This window comes from Rhineura floridana, chromosome 2 (genome assembly GCF_030035675.1).
Source record: "Rhineura floridana isolate rRhiFlo1 chromosome 2, rRhiFlo1.hap2, whole genome shotgun sequence".
Taxonomy (NCBI): domain Eukaryota; kingdom Metazoa; phylum Chordata; class Lepidosauria; order Squamata; family Rhineuridae; genus Rhineura; species Rhineura floridana.
This window is the reverse complement of record NC_084481.1, coordinates 31420423-31438853: the sequence shown is the minus strand read 5'-3', so window position 1 is coordinate 31438853 and position 18431 is coordinate 31420423. Positions and strand designations below refer to the sequence as shown.

The window sequence follows — 18431 nt, the reverse complement described above, 5'->3', positions numbered from 1 at the left end:
CTAGTTACACTGTTAGTGAGCCTGGCTTAAAATGAGCTCTTCCATTGCGGCCAAAGCTCTCTCCGTCCTACCACTCTTCACCCACTGCCTCCTGAACAAGAGCATGAATGTCATCTTCAATACATTTTGCCAACAGAGCTATGAATGTGGTTTTTCTGCACTCAGCAATCACATTTGAAACAGCTTGCTGTATCATGAGGGTTTCATTTTTAAACCACCCCCTCTCAAATAATCTCACTGCAGTAATTAAGCTGTTTTATAAGTCATTATGAGGCATATTTAATTAGAAATAAGCTCCCATGAAAATAGTGGACTTGTGCATTTAAGTTTTTAGTGAGGAGTTCATTCACAATTGAGACTGAATTGTAGTATAAGAAGAAATACTGCTGAGGAATTCACTAGTATGGTACCCCTTAATTAAAATGTCATGCATTGCACATAAGCTTTGCATAAGCTCCCTGGACATTGGAGATGATGAATCAATGACCTGGTTTTCATGTAATGCTAAGCCAAAGCATGCCTTAGCACAAATGTGTGGGTTCCCAGAGCAAATATTGTGGCTGCAGGGCTCTCCTTCTGGTCTTGCTGCTTCCATGCTACCCAAACTAAACCATGGTTTGGCTTAGCATTACGTCTGAAATCAGATTCATGGTTTGTCTTGTTCATAACAAACAATGAGCTGTAACACACATTTTTTCTTGGTTTACTGCTTTTTTGTCTGGGGAAGATGAACTGCAAACCAGGGTTCAGATGTAATGCTAAGCCAAACCATGGTTTACCGCTATGTAGCATGGAAGCAGCAACACTGGGGCAAGAGTGTTGCAGTCACGATCTTCTATCTGGGAACCCACACATTTACGCATTCATGCCAAGCCATGATTTGGCTTAGTGTCACGTGTGAACTGTGTGCATGTTTTAAGGTTTTGCTTTTTGTTATGTAAATTAGAGTTTACATGCTAACAGTAATATTTACTTTACATAAAGGCAGAAGAGATAACTTTAACTATTGGTCAAGCATTTGACCTGGCTTACAGGAAATTTCTGGAATCTGGAGGAAAGGATGTTGAAACAAGAAAACAAATTGCAGGGTTACAGAAAAGAGTAAGTAACAGATGTCTGTCCTTTTTTGGTTTAAATAATGGATAATTTAGATTTTCAAAAATATATAGCAGAATAAAAGTGAGAGTCGAGCATTATGGAATATTTATTAACAGAACACATATAACTAGAGGGTTGTATCCAACTAAGTCATAGTCAGAGCATACCCATTGAAATCAATAGGCTAATTTTGAGTAATGTGTTCGTTGATTTCATCAGGTCCACTCTGAGTATGACTTAGGTTGCAATCCAACACATATCTACTCAGAAGTAAGCTCCATTGGGTTTAATGAGATTTACTCCCACGTAAGTGTGTATCCAATTGCAACCTAGGTCTGATACAACCCAGATAAGATGTAGCTAGTAACTATGTTGCTCATAAATTATTTAAATAGATTTATTACTTAGCAAATATTATAGCCAAATAGTGCATATCCTGTATGTGTGTGATCTATATGAAGAATTCAGTGAGAATTAGTGTCATAAGAATCCTTACTTTCAGTTTTGTAAGAAGCAAGTTTTAAATTATTATGGCTACACAGAGAAAACAGTCCTTTGGGGAAATTTCCAAACCGAAGTGGAGATGAGTAGTAATTGACAACAATCAAAGTCACATGAATAGACCAACATGGGGCTTCAATTTTCTTGGTAGCTTAATTAAAAGCAGGATGAATGGTTGGAGGATGTGTTCACATAGTCATTAAATGGCTTGTCAAATGAACATCTATTTGGCCACAGTCAATTGTTGTTGAATATTCTATTAAGCAAAGGATGCCCCTGTGTGCATGAATGCCTAGTTCTTATTGCCTCAGGATGTTATGTGAGAGCTACAATAGTAGTGATTTGATAGCTTTCCAGAATATTTGACCAAATCATTATTAAAGCTTTTCAGGGGTCCTCTGCCTTTAGATTGAACACTTCCTCTCTTTAGCTTGTTTTATTGCTTCCTTTTTATGTTGTCTGGGTGGGGGTGTCCTCTAATTTGCCCCATAAATATCTTCTCTAAACTGCTCCTCTATCAGTTTCTTTTCCTGAAGTATTTTGGTATTAAAAAAGAAAGGATAATGAGAGAAAATCAATAATTGTCCCACCCTATGTATAAAGAAACTGATACTGGGACACTTCATAGGGGCAAATAAAATGTTATTTCTTTGTAATGATCTACTACCCTGGATCAACAGGAAGCAATAAAATGGGCTGAGCCTGAACTTGCAAAGGAGAAAGCTTTCAATCAACATTAGAATGGAACTTTGCTGACTAGAACTTATTTGTGAGTAGATATTATAGAAACATCTTAGCTATGGGGAAGACTGTTGCTGATAATATAGTGGTATATTTAGTGATGTATGGAATCTCCATTTTGATTCCATGAAAAGCAATGCCTTATACACCATATAGTGGAGAATATAATTTGTGTTTCTCTTGCAGGACTTGATTATTCTTTTTGCTTACTATGAGTGACACAATATATAAAATAATATTAGATATGCATTCTTGAGAGGAAAGTCTTAATGGATAAATATCAGCAACTTGCCTCTGTACACATGTTGTTTCTTGATAATGGCAAAGAGTTTGTTCCTTGGTGATTTCTCTATGCTTTATCAGGGAGTGTGTGAGTAATTTTCACCACCCCCAAAACAGTTCATTAATCTGTATGCCCTCTCACTTCTCGATAACTGCATATTTTTAGATTCATGAACTAGAAACAGAAAATATGGAACTAAAAAACAAGGTACAAGATTTGGAGAAGCAGTTAAGGATAACCCAGGTGCAAACATCACCAGTAAGTACCCTGGGCAAAGCCATATTTTCTTAGTAAACTGCTATAATGTTGAAATATTGAAATTTACTTTGCTTCTAAATAAATAGTCCAAATTATTATTTTCTGATTGACTTAACTAATGCATAGTGTTTTCAGTATTTAAGTACCTCTAAGATTGTGACAAGAGAACAAAAGGAGAATTCAGAGTCATGCCATAAACCGTCTGATTTTACACTTAGTTCCAATACCAAGATTCACCATTGACAAATACGAAGAAAATTGATAAAAGGGCCCCTTAACAGATACAGAGTTCATTTGCATAATTACAAAGTGCCCAAACATCCAAGTTTAAAAGGGCTTCTAAATGAGTATTTGGTATGTCGTCGTTTCTTCTTTTTTCCCCAAGAAATTAAGCATTGCCAGAGAATCAGTTCCTAGATTTGGGTATGCCTAACATTCTCCAAGTGTTGTCACAAACATATAGTTACTTACTTGTCATAATGTGCAGCCCACCTATTTTTAGCTAATTTCATTTTCCTAACCATTCCTGTAGGTGTGTATGAGTTGGGGCTCCATATAAGCTTCCTTGGAAATCATATGGCTGTTTCACTGTCTGAGATAGTGGACAGTTTTGGTTCTTGTTCTTATTCTTGTTTCTGTGAGTGATTGTGGATGAAGTGGGTTTTTTAAAAGCAAAGAACTGAATCCCATTTAAGCTAATAACTATGTTTTTGGTGGTACTACCCTATCACCTAATCTATTCAGCTGCATGTAAAGCACAGATTGACTGCAAGGGTTCTACAACTATGATAGTCAGTTGCACAGAAATGCATGCAGATAATGTCTAGAATCCCAGAGCACGTACCTTGAGTGAAATGGAGCCCCATTTTGAAAGCTAAGTGTAACTTGTGTTTATTCCTGCTTAATTTTAATTTTGTGTTTTTTTCTTTTTTTAAGAGACTCAACCAATAATTTAAAATGTTTCAGTTATGTGTGTTAATATTGTTAAAAATGTTTATTTTTGTGCTTCTGTCCTCCATATAGTCCTCAGGAATTGCATATGTTTAATCTGTGAAATCCTGCTCCTAATGCAAGGACAACATTTTTACAAACATAAAAATAGGTGAAATAAATATATGTTATTGAATAATTAATTAAAAGCTTTCCAGTTAATATTATCATTTGATAGAATAAATTTAATTGAAGTGCGAATTAATTTCATGATGGTTGTCTACCTTTTACTGATCTAAATGACCTTGTCAGTCAGTCAACACTATTAATCTGTAGGCATATCTATATCCTTTAATCATGCAGAATGTTATTTCAATAAAGGGATGATTCATAAAGTATGTCATGTATCATGGGGGAATGAGAGAGCTGCAAAAGGGAGGAAGAGGATATTGATTTATGCATGTCACAATGATGTTTCTACTCCTCCAGCATGGTCACTTTAAAACGTTTTACTCCATAACAATAGTTGCATTTCCTTGTTTTCTCAACATCATCCCTAGTTTTGCATTTGACCAATTTGGCTGCTCTGTTATATCTCCCCAGACTACTGTAGCAGCAGCTCCTGGTTATTACCATTACCTTTTTGCTTCCTTCTTTCTAGGCTTTCCTCAACCACCCATTTCTGCAGTCAGCTTTCTTTGTGTAGTATGAGAATTACTAAACATGATACATAAATGTGTTTCACTGTGCACACACACATCTACTGATCTGATTTCTTTCCAAATAAAAACCTCCCTAGACAACTTTGTTCCAATAATTTCTTATACGCCACATGCTAAAGAATTCTGAACCCAGAAGTCTTAATAGGATGCAAAGTTACTGACTTACAGTAAATGTTAAGCAAGTGGTAATGGTGTTATATTCCATTATAAACAGACAGAATTACACAGAAGTGGTGACAGACACCTGCCCGCTCTTGCAGATCCTCCTATTATTCTCTTGTGCACCCAGCACAAATATCCTGGTTATTACTGCTGATACCTCTGGCCCAGGCCCAGCCCAAAGAACAGAAACCATCTCTCCTTTCTTCCAGGGTCAATTCAAGAACTTTCTTTTTTAATTTAACAATATTTATATATAGCTTAATCAGCAAAAAAGCACAATTTACATAAAACAATACCAGTAAAAACAAACATTAAAAATATAATACATTATATTGTGTATCATACTGTTACATATAGGAAACATTGTTTCAGCTCTGCTAACTCTTCTGCCTGTTCAGAATGACTATAGGTAAATGGAGACAATTTAAGCAAACAAATAAACCAGAGACCTTCAAATAATTCAAATGGTTTGTCCAGCACAAATGTTAAATATTAATTGCTAGCATTATCTGCAAGGTATTTCATTTCCTACTCCTCATTAGGAACAGTGGCTCTGATATTTATATTGCACTTAAAACTGTAGAAAAATATTTAGATGTAAGCTGCAGCAAATTCAAAAGCACATTAGTCATCAAGAAATAATGCAGAAAGGTTCCATGTAGGTCAAACTTTACATTAAAAATAAAACTACTTTCAACTTTTCTGTTTGGTGAATATTTAATACAAGGATTTAAAAATATATATTACTCATATGTTAGAGCCTTGACATTCTTACAATATACTGTACATTTTAAAGAGCATAATGAACTACATATTAATCATGATACTGTATAGAAAACAAAGCAATACTGTAAAGATTATTTGTGCAACACAAAGCTTCCAAAGGGTTTAACATTTCAGGAGTTATGCTATACCTGCTCCCCTACCCTTACTTATATATTTCTTCACACATATGTATCCAATGCTTGACTCATGTGTTGACATTGCAATCTAATAAACATAATTTTCATATTCACAACTTAAAAACTCCTCCTCATCCATTTATCATCCATACATACATCTACCAATAAATACCTAAACCAGTATCAGACAGTTTGTATTCAGTGGGCTTTCTCCTGTGCACCCATGGTAGTGATTCCAGATTCCCCATTCTTTTATTTAGACAAAGTTGTCTGTGGCAGTGCTATAGTGTCTTAGGTAAGGCCCCTGACATAACTGATATGCATATTGCTCATTCTTAGTTCACCTAGTTCGACCATTTTAGGCAGATTTTTATCCCATTTTTTTCAGGATTTATCTGTTGCCTGGAGTTTCTGATCTTGATCCTGATCTAGGAATTAAAACAAAAATTGTGATTATTCCTAGCTGTCTCTGTAGACAAGACTTTACTTCAGGAAGCAAAGGCTCCCCCCCCCCCCAGTGAAGGTGTTGAAAGTTCTCACCTTGCAGAATTCTTAGTCTGAGCAAAAGCTCTCTGTTGGATGCATCCTCGCCGTAACATTTTATAAAGCAAGAGGCAAGTGGAAAAATATTCTTTGCTCAACTGACCTGAGGAAAGGAACCATAGTTTACTAGTAGTGAACACACAGTTTGAGATTCAGTCCCATTGTAAATCCCGTAAATTCAATGGAGTTTACTCCCAGATAAGTGGATATAGGATTAAAAATGAATATGCAACTAACTTAATGGGACTTACTTCTGAATAGACACATGTAGGAGTCCACTGTTAATTAAAACTTCTATGTTTAATCAGTTAAGTTTTTGTTAATTGACTGGAATTGTAGGTTAAATGTGACAGCTCTAGATTAAATGTAACACTAGATGTGAACATATTACTATTCTGTATATTTATTTGATATGGATGCTGCTGCCTGAGCAATTTAAATAGCTCACATCTGTTCATAACAAAAGTTAAGTCATAAAAGTAAGAGACTAAGATTTTGCCTATGCATAAAATACATAAGATATTGCAAAATTAACCAAACAGTAATTTAATTCCTCATTGCCAAATCCACAGAATATATTTTCCTCATTACTGGGTTTCATATGATAATCTTCAGTGGACTTGTAAAAAGAAAATAAAGTCATGTCAGAAAAGCTCTCAGCAGGATCACTTGACACACACAAACAACTTACTAATTTTTTTAGTATTGTTGGGTTCACAGGTGTCTTTTGTTATTATCCAATTTTGAGAAAGTTTAGAATTTTGGTATTTCAGAATATGTACATTCAAAGCTTCTTTCTAAGCTAAATTACATCAAAAAAAAACTTTTAAAAAACTGTTGTAGAGCAAATGCTGAGTTCTTAGAATCATAGAATCATAGAATAGTAGAGTTGGAAGGGGCCTATAAGGCCATCAAGTCCAACCCCCTGCACAATGCAGGAATCCAAATCAAAGCATTCCCAACAGACGGCTGTCCAGCTGCCTCTTGAATGCCTCCAGTGTCCGAGAGCCCACTACCTCTCTTGGTGATTCCATTGTCATATGGCTCTAACAGGAAGTTTTTTCTGATGTCCAGTCGAAATCCGGCTTCCTGCAACTAGAGCCCATTATTCTGTGTCCTGCACTCTAGGATGATTGAGAAGAGATCCTGTCCCTCCTCTATGTGACAACCTTTTATGTGCTTGAAGAGTGCTATCATATCTCCCCTCAGTCTTTTCTTCTCTAGGCTAAACATGCCCAGTTCTTTCAGTCTCTCCTCATAGGGCTTGGTTTCCAGTCCCCTGATCATCCTTGTTGCCCTCCTCTGAACCTGTTCCACTTTGTCATCATCCTTCTTGAAGTGTGGAGACCAGAACTGGACGCAGTACTCAAGATGAGGCCTAACCAGTGCTGAATAGAGGGGAACTAATACTTCACGCGATTTGCAAACTATACTTCTGTTAATGCAGCCTAATATAGCATTTGCCTTTTTTGCAGCCACATCACACTGTTGGCTCATATTCAGCTTGTGATCAATGACAATTCCAAGATCCTTCTCACATGTCGTATTACTGAGCCAAGTATCCAGGAGTGGATGGCATCCAACGAAACAGGAGGATGGGGGGCGGGGGAACCCAGGATGCCAGAAAGAAAAAACGTAGATGATGAAGTTCCAAATGGATTTATTAAAAATAGTAAAGAAAATATGCCCAATGCGTTTCTGCCAGACAAATCTCGGCCTTCGTCAGGGGCAAATGTAGAATCTGTAAAGTCATTCAATAGTAAGATAATACAAATAAGGCAAATAAACTACAATTGTGCACATAAAAGTGAATCTAGATTCCTTTACCATTGGGTATCTGCATCCTTTCCCCATTTCTTGGTATTACAGGACAGGTCTTTTAGGCCAGATGTGGGATCCAGAAACTTAATTTAGAATTTAGCATCAGTCATGGGATCATTTGGTGTGGGTGACCAGGGTGCTGAGAGCAGTTATGAGAAATGTGGAGCTTTGGGTTTTTTCTCAAGACGTGGAGTTGGAACCAAGGGGGCTAAATTAAGATCAGCCATTGTAACCAACAGGTGACTCACAAAATAGTAGGTTCCTTTGTTAAAACTTGTTAAATTAGCTATAGTCTTAAGAAGGAACATGCTGCTTTGTTAATTCTTTTTCATAACTTTGTGTTTGATTCCTAAGGCGCCATGCATTACAAAGTATCTTGGACTAGTCTGTAAAAGGATATTCCAAGTTTAAAACCATATTTTTGATTTTGTATTTCACTTTAATGTTGCCATCATGAGTTTGTTTCTTCTCTGAGCTCTGTATCTTCTCTAACCTTGTCTGTATAGATGAATATCACAAGTAATGAGAGTGGCAGGGAGGAAGTAAAATGCAAACATTTAAAGGACTTTCTCAACCAAAGCACAAAGGAAGCCATCTTGTTCTATAGGAAAAACTCCCAAATCCACAGTTGGCTAATATTTTTGTTTGGACAAAACAAAATGTCACAAAATAGTGAGCTGAGAATTTCTGTCTCCTTGACAGAGGCGCAGAGTGGTAAGCAGCGGTAACGCAGCCAAAGCTCTGTTCACGGCTGGAGTTCGATTCCAACGGAAGGAGGAAGTCGAATCTCCGGTAAAAGGGGTCGAGGTCCACTCAGCCTTCCATCCATCCGTGGTTGGTAAAATGAGTACCCGGCATATGCTGGGGGGTAAAGAAAGGCCGGGGAAGGAACTGGCAATCCCACCCCATATATATGGTCTGCCTAGTAAAACGTTACGAGACATCACCCTAAGAGTCGGAAACGACTTGCACTACAAGTGCGGGGACAACTTTACCTTTTGACAGAGGGTATTAAGTGAGGATGTTCATTTTTATTGAAGTTCTTTAATTGGTTTTCTACAAACGGAATGCAAATGTTTTCAATTTAGAATTATTTCCTATGCTGTCTTTCTTGTGAAAAACCTAACCCACTTATTGTAACATGTATCCATTAGAGGCAGATTTATATATAATATAGATTAATGCTGTTTTAACCATTTCCTGAAAAATTATGTAGGAGTTGTACCATGATTATTATAATGTGGTTTTCATTGCCGGGTCCAGATTTTAGCTGCATTCCTCAGTCTCCCTACCAGTGAAAAGTCTCACTGAGTTAAGTAGGGTTACTCATGGGCAGAGAGTTCAAAAATTGCTGAGTGTACAACCACAATGGTGCATCATGCTTGAATTGTTTGGCTGGTTGGGTTATATGGGATTTTTGCCTGTTTCTTACCATCAACCTATTACATTCATAAGTAGGTTTTCTGTTCTGTGTATGTTGGTCACTTTTCAGATTTGCTTTGGCATTAAAACAGAGGCCTTTCCAGTATTTGATCCTGAATATTTGAAGACAATATGATTTTTCAGAGTTATTGCTTCCATGTGATATTTTAATTTTCTTTGTATCACAATAAGACCTTAAAGGGATTTTATTTTATTTATAATATTTCTATCCTGTTCTTCATCATACAAGATGATCCCAGAGTAGTTTACATTCAGTTGCTAGTAAAATAAAATATTAAATAACACATCAGGACTCTTAAAAATATAAAATATGAGCAACAAGGAGAATTGCTAGCGGATGTTTTTAACAAGACATTTATGGAATCTTTGTTCAATTATTTCTTAACAATCAGAGTTCCATAAAAGGAGGGTAAGGAACAAGACACAGACTGGTCAATACAAAACTTTTTTTTGAATGGTCTGTTAAAAACACAAATAGATATCAGTTCCAGAGCTAAATATCATAGGTACCAGAGCTAAATAACTGATGTTTTAGATATGCTTTCTACATATCAAGTTCTAATTTGTAGTAATCGTTCATTGTTGTTCTCTATTATCATTGCATAAAGGTCAATATATTCTACACATGATATGGGTCAGCCGCATTTGTTGTAGGGGGTTTTTCATGTGAGTGCATGGAGAGGGTCCAGTTTTAGAATAAGTTATGTAAAACTCCTCATTCCCCCACCTGACCTATCTGTCCTCTGTCACTTGAAGCACTTGTCTTCACAGCACTGCTGATGTCTTCCGTTTGAGGTGAACAAACAGTGCTTGCTGTGATAGAAAATGGGGAAGTAAGGTAGGAGAGGGTTCAGTTCCCTTAACCCATGTGCATCTCTTATAAAAGCATGATTCTTAAAATCAGAGTTGGGGCACAGATGTATAAAACAAATATGAATATAGTTACCTATGATCAGATTCTCCTGTATTTTTTTTTTTTAAGTTTAGAGGGATGGGCAAATCAGGTCCCTGGTGCTGGGGTGGGTTTAACCCTTTCCCTCATGTCATTTTCCCAATTTAAAACACGAACATTTGCCCCATGGAGGCATCCTCAACATGGGTACTTTTAGCTAAAACAGCAACAGTGGGAGAAAATGATAATGGATCTCTTAGGCTGGCTCTCAAAAAGGGGGAAGGAATTGTTAATTCAATCCAGTTAGGTGTACCCAAAATACTTATTCCAGGGTTAGTCTGTTCAGATGCTAGTACTTATTTCCCTTATTTATTTGTCCTCACTACTGCATGTTGTATTTTATCTTTACATTGGAATTGGAAAATAAATGTCAACTTTACATTGCTTTTTTGGAAATCTTTCATTTGAAGCGTACCTTTTCCACATGTCCTACCAACTTGATTATGGTGCTCTTTTAAATCAAGCTGAAGCCCAATTAAAATGAGTAGGAGTTGCACAACAGCAGTAGATGGTCCCTTTCACCCTAAACAGACACATGCAATGTCAGCATTGAAATGGCCTGGCACATTGACAAAAGCTTTCTGGTCTACAAGTATAAAAGGGAGAACAGGAGGAGTTGGCTATGTTTATACATAGTAAGATAGTTTAAGGTACTCAGATACATCTTAATTATATCCCCAAAGTCTGACTGTGAATGCCACATTTACAAGTTTATAGTTTGTATATGACCACCAGTAAGCTGTATACAGGGGATGAGACAAAGGTAGGACACAGCATTTAGCCAGGTAGGGGGTGTCCTGACCCTCCTATGCTAAAACCTGATTTCTAGAATGAAGATACTGATGGATATAACTAGCAGTTTTATCATACTGTTTCCAACTTTCTAGGTACTGATTTAGTTGTATCCAGCTAAATAATTGAACACAGAGAACTATTTCTATGAGCACAACAGAACTCCCACTCTACCAACACCATCACCAGAACTTCTCCTTAAGGTTGGGGGGGAAACCCCAAGCAGATTTCAGGGGCATGTAGGGGAGGAGAAGAAGGGAATGTTCCATTTCACTCCCAGAAGTCATTCCATGTACCCAGTTATTTAGCTAGATACAACCCACTGTTTCCCCCAACAACCCTTGTCTCCATCTTATGACTGGAGGAATAAAATGTAGATTGTTAATAGGGATGGAAATCTGTCCATTTTTGTTCTCTCAGTTTCTCATTTTTCCAATCTTAAATTCAGTTCTCCACATTTCTGCAGTAATTTGTGATTTTTTTAAAAAAAAATCCTCATGAAAATTCTCTAGCATTTTAGTGCAAAAACACATTTTGTATGCAGTTCCGACTAATGTACACCTTTTTGCAAGCACTTTTTCCTAATATAATGCACTTTCACTAATGTGTTCATTTTATGCACATTTTCCTTTCATATATGCGCGTTTGTAAATGCCATTTGGTTGGAGAACTGCATTGCAAAATTCAGATAAGTGTGACGTTTGAAGGATGGCTGTGTTTTGGTTTGTCAAAAAGAGAAGGTCAAAGACCAAGATTCTGAAGAGTGGGAACTTTTATTTTTGATAAAACCCAACGTGTTTCAGCCTGTTATCTACAGGCCTTCATCAGGGGATAATAGCTTGTAAGATTAAAAGACGAGCAAATCGCTTTCTGTACTGTACCAATATCAAATGTCTCAACCTTGGTCTTTGACCTTCTCTTTTTGATTGCCCATTTGGATGCTAGCCACCCTCTGTTTATTATGTTTTGGTTTGAACTGAATCAAATTTCTCCCCCATCTCAAATTATGGCTCATTTTTTTACATTGAGAAACAAGTTATCTTCATGCATAGGCCAGTGATGCAATCTTACAAATAATGCGTTTTTATTTATATTTATCAAGTCTTAAAGTATCTAGCGCTATATTTACTTACATAGAACTGCTGGGGCCAAGATAACGTAGTCAGTGTGAGATTTGTAATAAGATTATCTTGTATGAGTGGTTGGTAAGAATAAAATTGTTTGTGAAGTTATACTAAATACACAAAATACTGGACTGTGCTTTAACCACCCAACCATGTTTGCGAAATGCAAAATAATTGCAGACATGGGGATTTCAAGCACATTTGGTACATGGGGATATATTTAAGAATATAGCAAATGTGGGAAAATTAAATTGCAGTGATTTAGTGAACATTTTAACCATGCTTCTGCCAGTACTGGACTCATTGTTGCTGTGAAATAAAAATCTTCCTTACAAAAAATACTTTTTTCCCTATATTGTGGAATATTAATTTAGAAGCATACTTTTTGTGCTCTTCTTTCTTTGCCTTCTCTTACCACTTTCACTCCTTAGAATATGTTTTCTCTTTCTGTGATTCCTTTACAGCTGCTCCACATACAGTCTGATTATGAACATGACATGATTCAAAGACCCACCACCTTTTTCTGGTGTAGCAATGAGGATTCTACTCCTTGTTTAGACATCTCTTCCATTACACTAACTCCTATGAATTCTCCTGACTCCAGACACTCATCTGGACTATTAACACCACCACCTTCCAAAAGTGTTCTTCCAAAGCCAGTCCATGAACACAGCATCCCAAGACCTCGTGTAATCCGGCTGGGCACAGACAGTCAATTTTTTTCAACCTTCCTATCTTTGTTGTGTATGAATTGTATCAAAGTGCTACATTTTGTACAGTGGTTAAAGGACAGGCCAGATGCATTTCATATACTTACAATCAGTGTAAAAATGCTGAGCATTCTGACCCTTCCACATCTTAACCCTAACATATATTCCCAACACTTAAAGAATGCTCTCTTGTTTCAAAATACTTAAAGATAAGCTTGTGTTATATCATGTGGGCTGCCCTGCTTTTAGGAGAAATAAGGCTCAGAGCTACTGATATCTAAGTGAGTTTGTTTAGAACTTTAGCCTTGTATCATTGACTATGGGAAATGATAACAACATTTTTATACAGTGCTTCAAGAAATGAAAGTGAACCCTGCCCACAGATCCCCAACCTAAAGTGAATATCTCTGAAGAATGGTGATTGGGCAGTGTAAAAGTTTCAAGAAAGTGTGGGAAGTCAATAGCAGATACAGAATATTTAATTTCACTGAGGCTCATTTTAACTCTGTGCAAAATGAAGAATGCCCATTATTTATTCCAAAGATGAGCTGTAACATGCTTTCTGATTGTAAAAATGGGCTGATACAACCTTCTCTTTCCATTTGCAATTAACAATTGGCTGTCCTTGGCAAACATGGCTTTATGCATGGATTTACTCAATAAAAATGCTTCTCACGATCCGTCAGGTAATACTAGTATGCATTTCCTTCAAAATAAATATTAATTCTCTTATTAGTATTTGTGTTCCTCAGAGACACACAAAAATAGAAGTATATATTTGCAATATGTGAATGGAGAACTGATCTAAGAGGTTTAGATATTACTGATCAATTTTCTCTTCAAAGATCTGTAACTCTATTAATTGCCTTTTGTGGCCATTTATTCTTCATAGTAAATTATGAAGAATAAATGGCCACAAAAGGCAGTTAATAGAGTTATAGATCTTTGATGCAGATATCAGTGAGAGACCAGTTTATGAATCCATGAAGCATTCATTTAAAGATTATGATGAAATGATGAAAAAGAAACAGGTATAAGGCTGGGTAGGGTACCATGAAGGACACAAAACACAAGCTAAATAACTGTTACCAAACTTCTTTTTTTAAGAAACAGAGCTTACAAAAGAGTGAATACAGTGTGAGCTTCCTGTGTTTTAAGATTCCACCATCTCTCCTGCCCTCCAAGCACTATGACTGGAGAGTGTTGGGTGAGATTCTAGCCCTGGATTGGAAGTTAGAGATCTCAGTGAGCAAAGTCCACCTCCCCTCCTCCCTCTCCCCAATCTGGCATTCTGCTTAATATGCTGTTGTAATTAATAATGGCAGCATTCTGGAGATGGTATGTCAGGTTTTAGAGAGACTATTTAGTTCTGTGTCAGCACAAATCACTACAAATCTATTTGGGTCTGCCCGACCCACTCTATAGTGATTTGTAGCTAACTCAAACTGATCCATATTTAACACAAATTACAAAACAACCTGATTTGGTTTGTGATTTGAACAAATCAGTTGCATAGCCCTAGTGCTAACTTGCATAGTCCTACACACAAGTTAACAATGCCTTGTAATTTAGGTGCTTAAGAAGTGATATTGTCCATTCTGTAAAAAGACAGGATTAAATTGAGCTTGTTTAACAATTATGGTCCTGTTTTTACAGTGGGCTTAGAATGTGGGTGGCTAACCTGTGGCCCTTCAGATGTTGTTGCATTACAACTCCCATCAGCCCCAGCCAGAATGGCCAGTCATCAGGGATGATGGGGGTTGGAGTCCAACAACATCTGGAAGGCCACAGGTTAGTTACCCCTGTTCTACTGTTAATTTCAAGAGCCCACATTTTTTAACAAGATGATTATAGGGCTTACTGAGGCAGTTCAAACTAGGGATGAGATCCATCAGCTGGTGCTGGTTCAAAAGCATTCCGTCAACCTAGCAGGCCGGTATCGATTCAAGCTTTGTCCACTATCCGCTGCTTTTACCAATCCATTTTTTTCTCCTCACCAAAAAAATAATAATTACTGTAGCTATTTTGAAAGGAAATTGTGATATTTAGAAAGGAAATATCAATAAATGAAAAGAAATATCAATAAAATTATCAATATTGATATTTTAGAGTGAATGTTTTTTTAAAAAAACTGTTTTTGAAAATAGCCATGGAAAGTGGTTACATAAAAATTCAATCTGCAACGATGGAGAATAAGAGAATTAATGGAATCCAAATTGGGTGGAATTCTAGCACATTCCTAGTTCTAGCTAGCATACCCCCTTTGTACAATAGTAATTCAAGTCCAAATTCAAAGCAATAGCTCATTAACCACATCTAATTAAAAGAAGAATAGATTTCCTGCATAAGAGACTTCCCTTTTTAAAGAATGGGTGAAGTACATTTGTGGTACCTAACAGCAAAGAATGCTCAGCTTGCCAAAAAACTTCTACCAATGTTGAAACTAACTAGCCTCAAAATCTGGAGAATCCCCTTTCCAGTTGCACTTCAGCAGCCATCCAGCTGAAGTCTTCAGGGAAAGTTTGAAGACTAAGGAGCACTGGTGTTAGGAATACACAATACTTGAACAGAAAAAGGGTATATAAGTTGTTTTTTGACATCTGTGATGCCAGACACTTTCCATTAGATCACTATAAACTGCAGCTAGAACAGTGCATAGACAAATTACTCTATGAACATAAATCACTTAGTGCCAGGAGTATACTGAAACATGCTCTAAACATATACCTAAAATGCCAAAGTTACAATTCCTTTTGCTATGTGTTGGCATTCCAGCTTTTATAGAAGAAAGAACTTCCTATCTCTGCCTGTTACCCAGGAACAAAATGATCCATGATTTTGTAACTCTGAAGGGATAGTTTAGGGAGCCACTGGGTAACTATCATAAAAGGATAGTGTGTATGTGTGGGTGTGGGTGTGAATAATAATACAAAAGATATGTTCAAACTTATATTAGTATAAACATTTGTTTTAAGAAGTGTATAGATTCTCCATCTTGTTTAGAGTGCATTGCTCATGTTGTAGATCAATTTAGTTAAAATTGTTCAGTAAAGCAAAATACAGAGGGCTCTACTCAAAGGAGTTCTGGTCATAGGAGGTGTTCTAATCCAGTGAAAGAGGAAAGTGCTTTTCCCACACACACACACACACACAGTATTTATTGGAAGTGTCCTGTGCTACATCAGAGAACATTCCATAAATGGAAGGTCTGTGTATGGAAGAGCACCATTAGATACAACTAATGTAAGATATAAGCACTGTTAATATATAAGAACTGAAATAGATGCTGAATGTATTTAACCACCAGTTAAAACATATCTATAAGAGCTAAGTGGTAAGAGGAAAGAAAAAGCTCTCCTATCCCAGTATGGCACTGATATCAATTTAATCCATTATTATGCGGAGATAATTGGTCAGTGTAGGTCCAGTGAGTCTTATTCCATTGTAACATTAGAATAACCAAACTAGAGATTATTTTGTACAACACTTTAGAAACAGCTCAGATTTTCTGTTATGAGTATGTTTTCTGCAATGTTAATAAAATACAATTGCTTCAGAGCTCCCTGTGAAAGAAATGTTTCCTTACTTAGCTTCTCTTCTGTATATCACCCTGCCTTTTGTATGTTATTACTGCACATTTTATTCTTGGGATAGTATTCCTGCTTAGATAGTAATGGTAAAATGATTCTCAAATGTGGTTATTAATCTTAATCAGGGAGAAGATAGATATGTTCAGCAAATTATATTTTGCTGAACCCAACCAGAATTTCTGGGCTTTTAGTGATGAGATTTTTACAGTGTTAAGCAGAATATTTTTTTAAAAAAAGTTAGATTAAATATATTCTTTGTTATTGATGTGTTGACATCCAAATTACTGCTTTATTATAGAATGCTATCTCAGTGTTTAGAACTACTGCTCTTGTCAGGTTGTCAGAATATTAATCCTCTTATTACACAAAATGGAATTAATAAAATAAAACTGGCATTATATCTTTTAATTTCAGGCACTAGTTCTGATTTATAACCTACCGCCCTGATAAATGGGCATTACCTTTCTTCATGCAAAAGTGTTCACGTTTTGTATCTAAAAGCCATTTAATTCTGAATACACCAGATATGCTAAAACTGTGAAATGTTATAATACTGGTTTTGTGTGTGAAGGCTTTATAGCATGTTTCATAAACCTCAGGCTGCAAATGCCATTTCTTCATATCAGCTCTTTGTTTTAGCATGCCGCTTTGTTTGAAAATGTAGCTTTTATCTTCTGCATGCAAAAAAAAAGTTCAATATTGTGATTTTATCATGTGAAATATTGCCCTAATGTTTATTGTCCTTATTGTAGGCAGGCAGTGTGACACCTAAATCACCCTCCACTGACATCTTTGATATGGTTCCCTTTTCTCCAATATCCCCTCAGTCATCAACACCTACTCGCAATGGCACACAGCCTCCGCCAGTGCCCAGCAGATCTGCAGAGATCAGTAAGTTTTGTAATGACTGACCTGATTTATTTCCATCTTCATACTGAGCCAAGTACAGTTTTTGGAAACCACACATTTAATAATGATAGTGTTGAATTTGGGGCGTTCCTGTTTTGAGAGTTTGGGCTTTTTTGGCATCATCTGACTGCTTTGATGTATGTGCCAATTCAAGTAATATCTTCACTCAATGCAAAAATCAAACAGCTGCTAATACTGAATATGTATTCAACTATACATGTACTAACTAGAGGACTGAATATATTGTTTCATTTGGTGCAACAGCAGTCTTGGGATGTGTCTTTACATACCTTCTCAAGCAGTAGCAGCTTAGTCCCACGTTAGCCTTATGGAAATACTTCTGTGCTCTCCATTATGCCACTTCAGCCATAATTCATCTACTACTACACTGTTGTTTGTTCCCATGCTGAAAGAAAAATGTAGTGGCCATCTCATTCCAGTGACTACAGAAGGAAGACAATGGAGCATGTTACATGTTGAAAAAGAAACACTCTGCACAGCTGGTCCTGCCTAGAAAGACAAAAGCAGCTTACACTTGACTTCAGAACCACCTATATGGTTCCCTTTTGAAGCATCCCAGAAGAAGTAAAGTCTTACTAGATCTTCCAGTGCTATTTTAACCCTGTTCCTATAATCAGGTGTCTGTACTTCTTCACACAGCCAAGCTGTCCAATAATTTCTACAACTATTCAGTAATGCCTGTAGTTAACATTAAGTATTAATGGGACTGTGCCAGATGTTCACCAGTTTTGATTGTCAGGGTAAAAGTAATGATTTAGGTAATGTAAATATCCCCCACCAGTTTCCACCTTGATAATGCAAAACAAAAATATTATTTTAAACCTGTTCTGTATCACTGTTTCCCCTGGTGGCAACTACTTTTTTTCATGAGTGAGTCACATGGGTGATCCCACCAAGTCTGGTATCACATACAGGATGATATAATGAAG

The 18431-nt window shown here is 36.6% G+C and overlaps 1 protein-coding gene across 11 annotated transcripts in view; it reads left to right on the top strand.

Annotated features, from left to right (window-relative positions):
• Nucleotides 1–18431, top strand: part of GULP1 (GULP PTB domain containing engulfment adaptor 1) — a 334104-nt gene that overhangs the window by 299094 nt on the left and 16579 nt on the right. For 10 of the 11 annotated variants that reach the window (XM_061608241.1, XM_061608236.1, XM_061608244.1 and 7 more), the window contains 4 exons: nucleotides 985–1101; nucleotides 2789–2881; nucleotides 12737–12961; nucleotides 17325–17463. In XM_061608241.1, coding sequence (XP_061464225.1) covers nucleotides 985–1101; nucleotides 2789–2881; nucleotides 12737–12961; nucleotides 17325–17463 — 574 coding nt within the window. The remainder of the gene's footprint in view (nucleotides 1–984; nucleotides 1102–2788; nucleotides 2882–12736; nucleotides 12962–17324; nucleotides 17464–18431) is intronic. The other variant, XM_061608246.1, reaches the window with a different exon arrangement.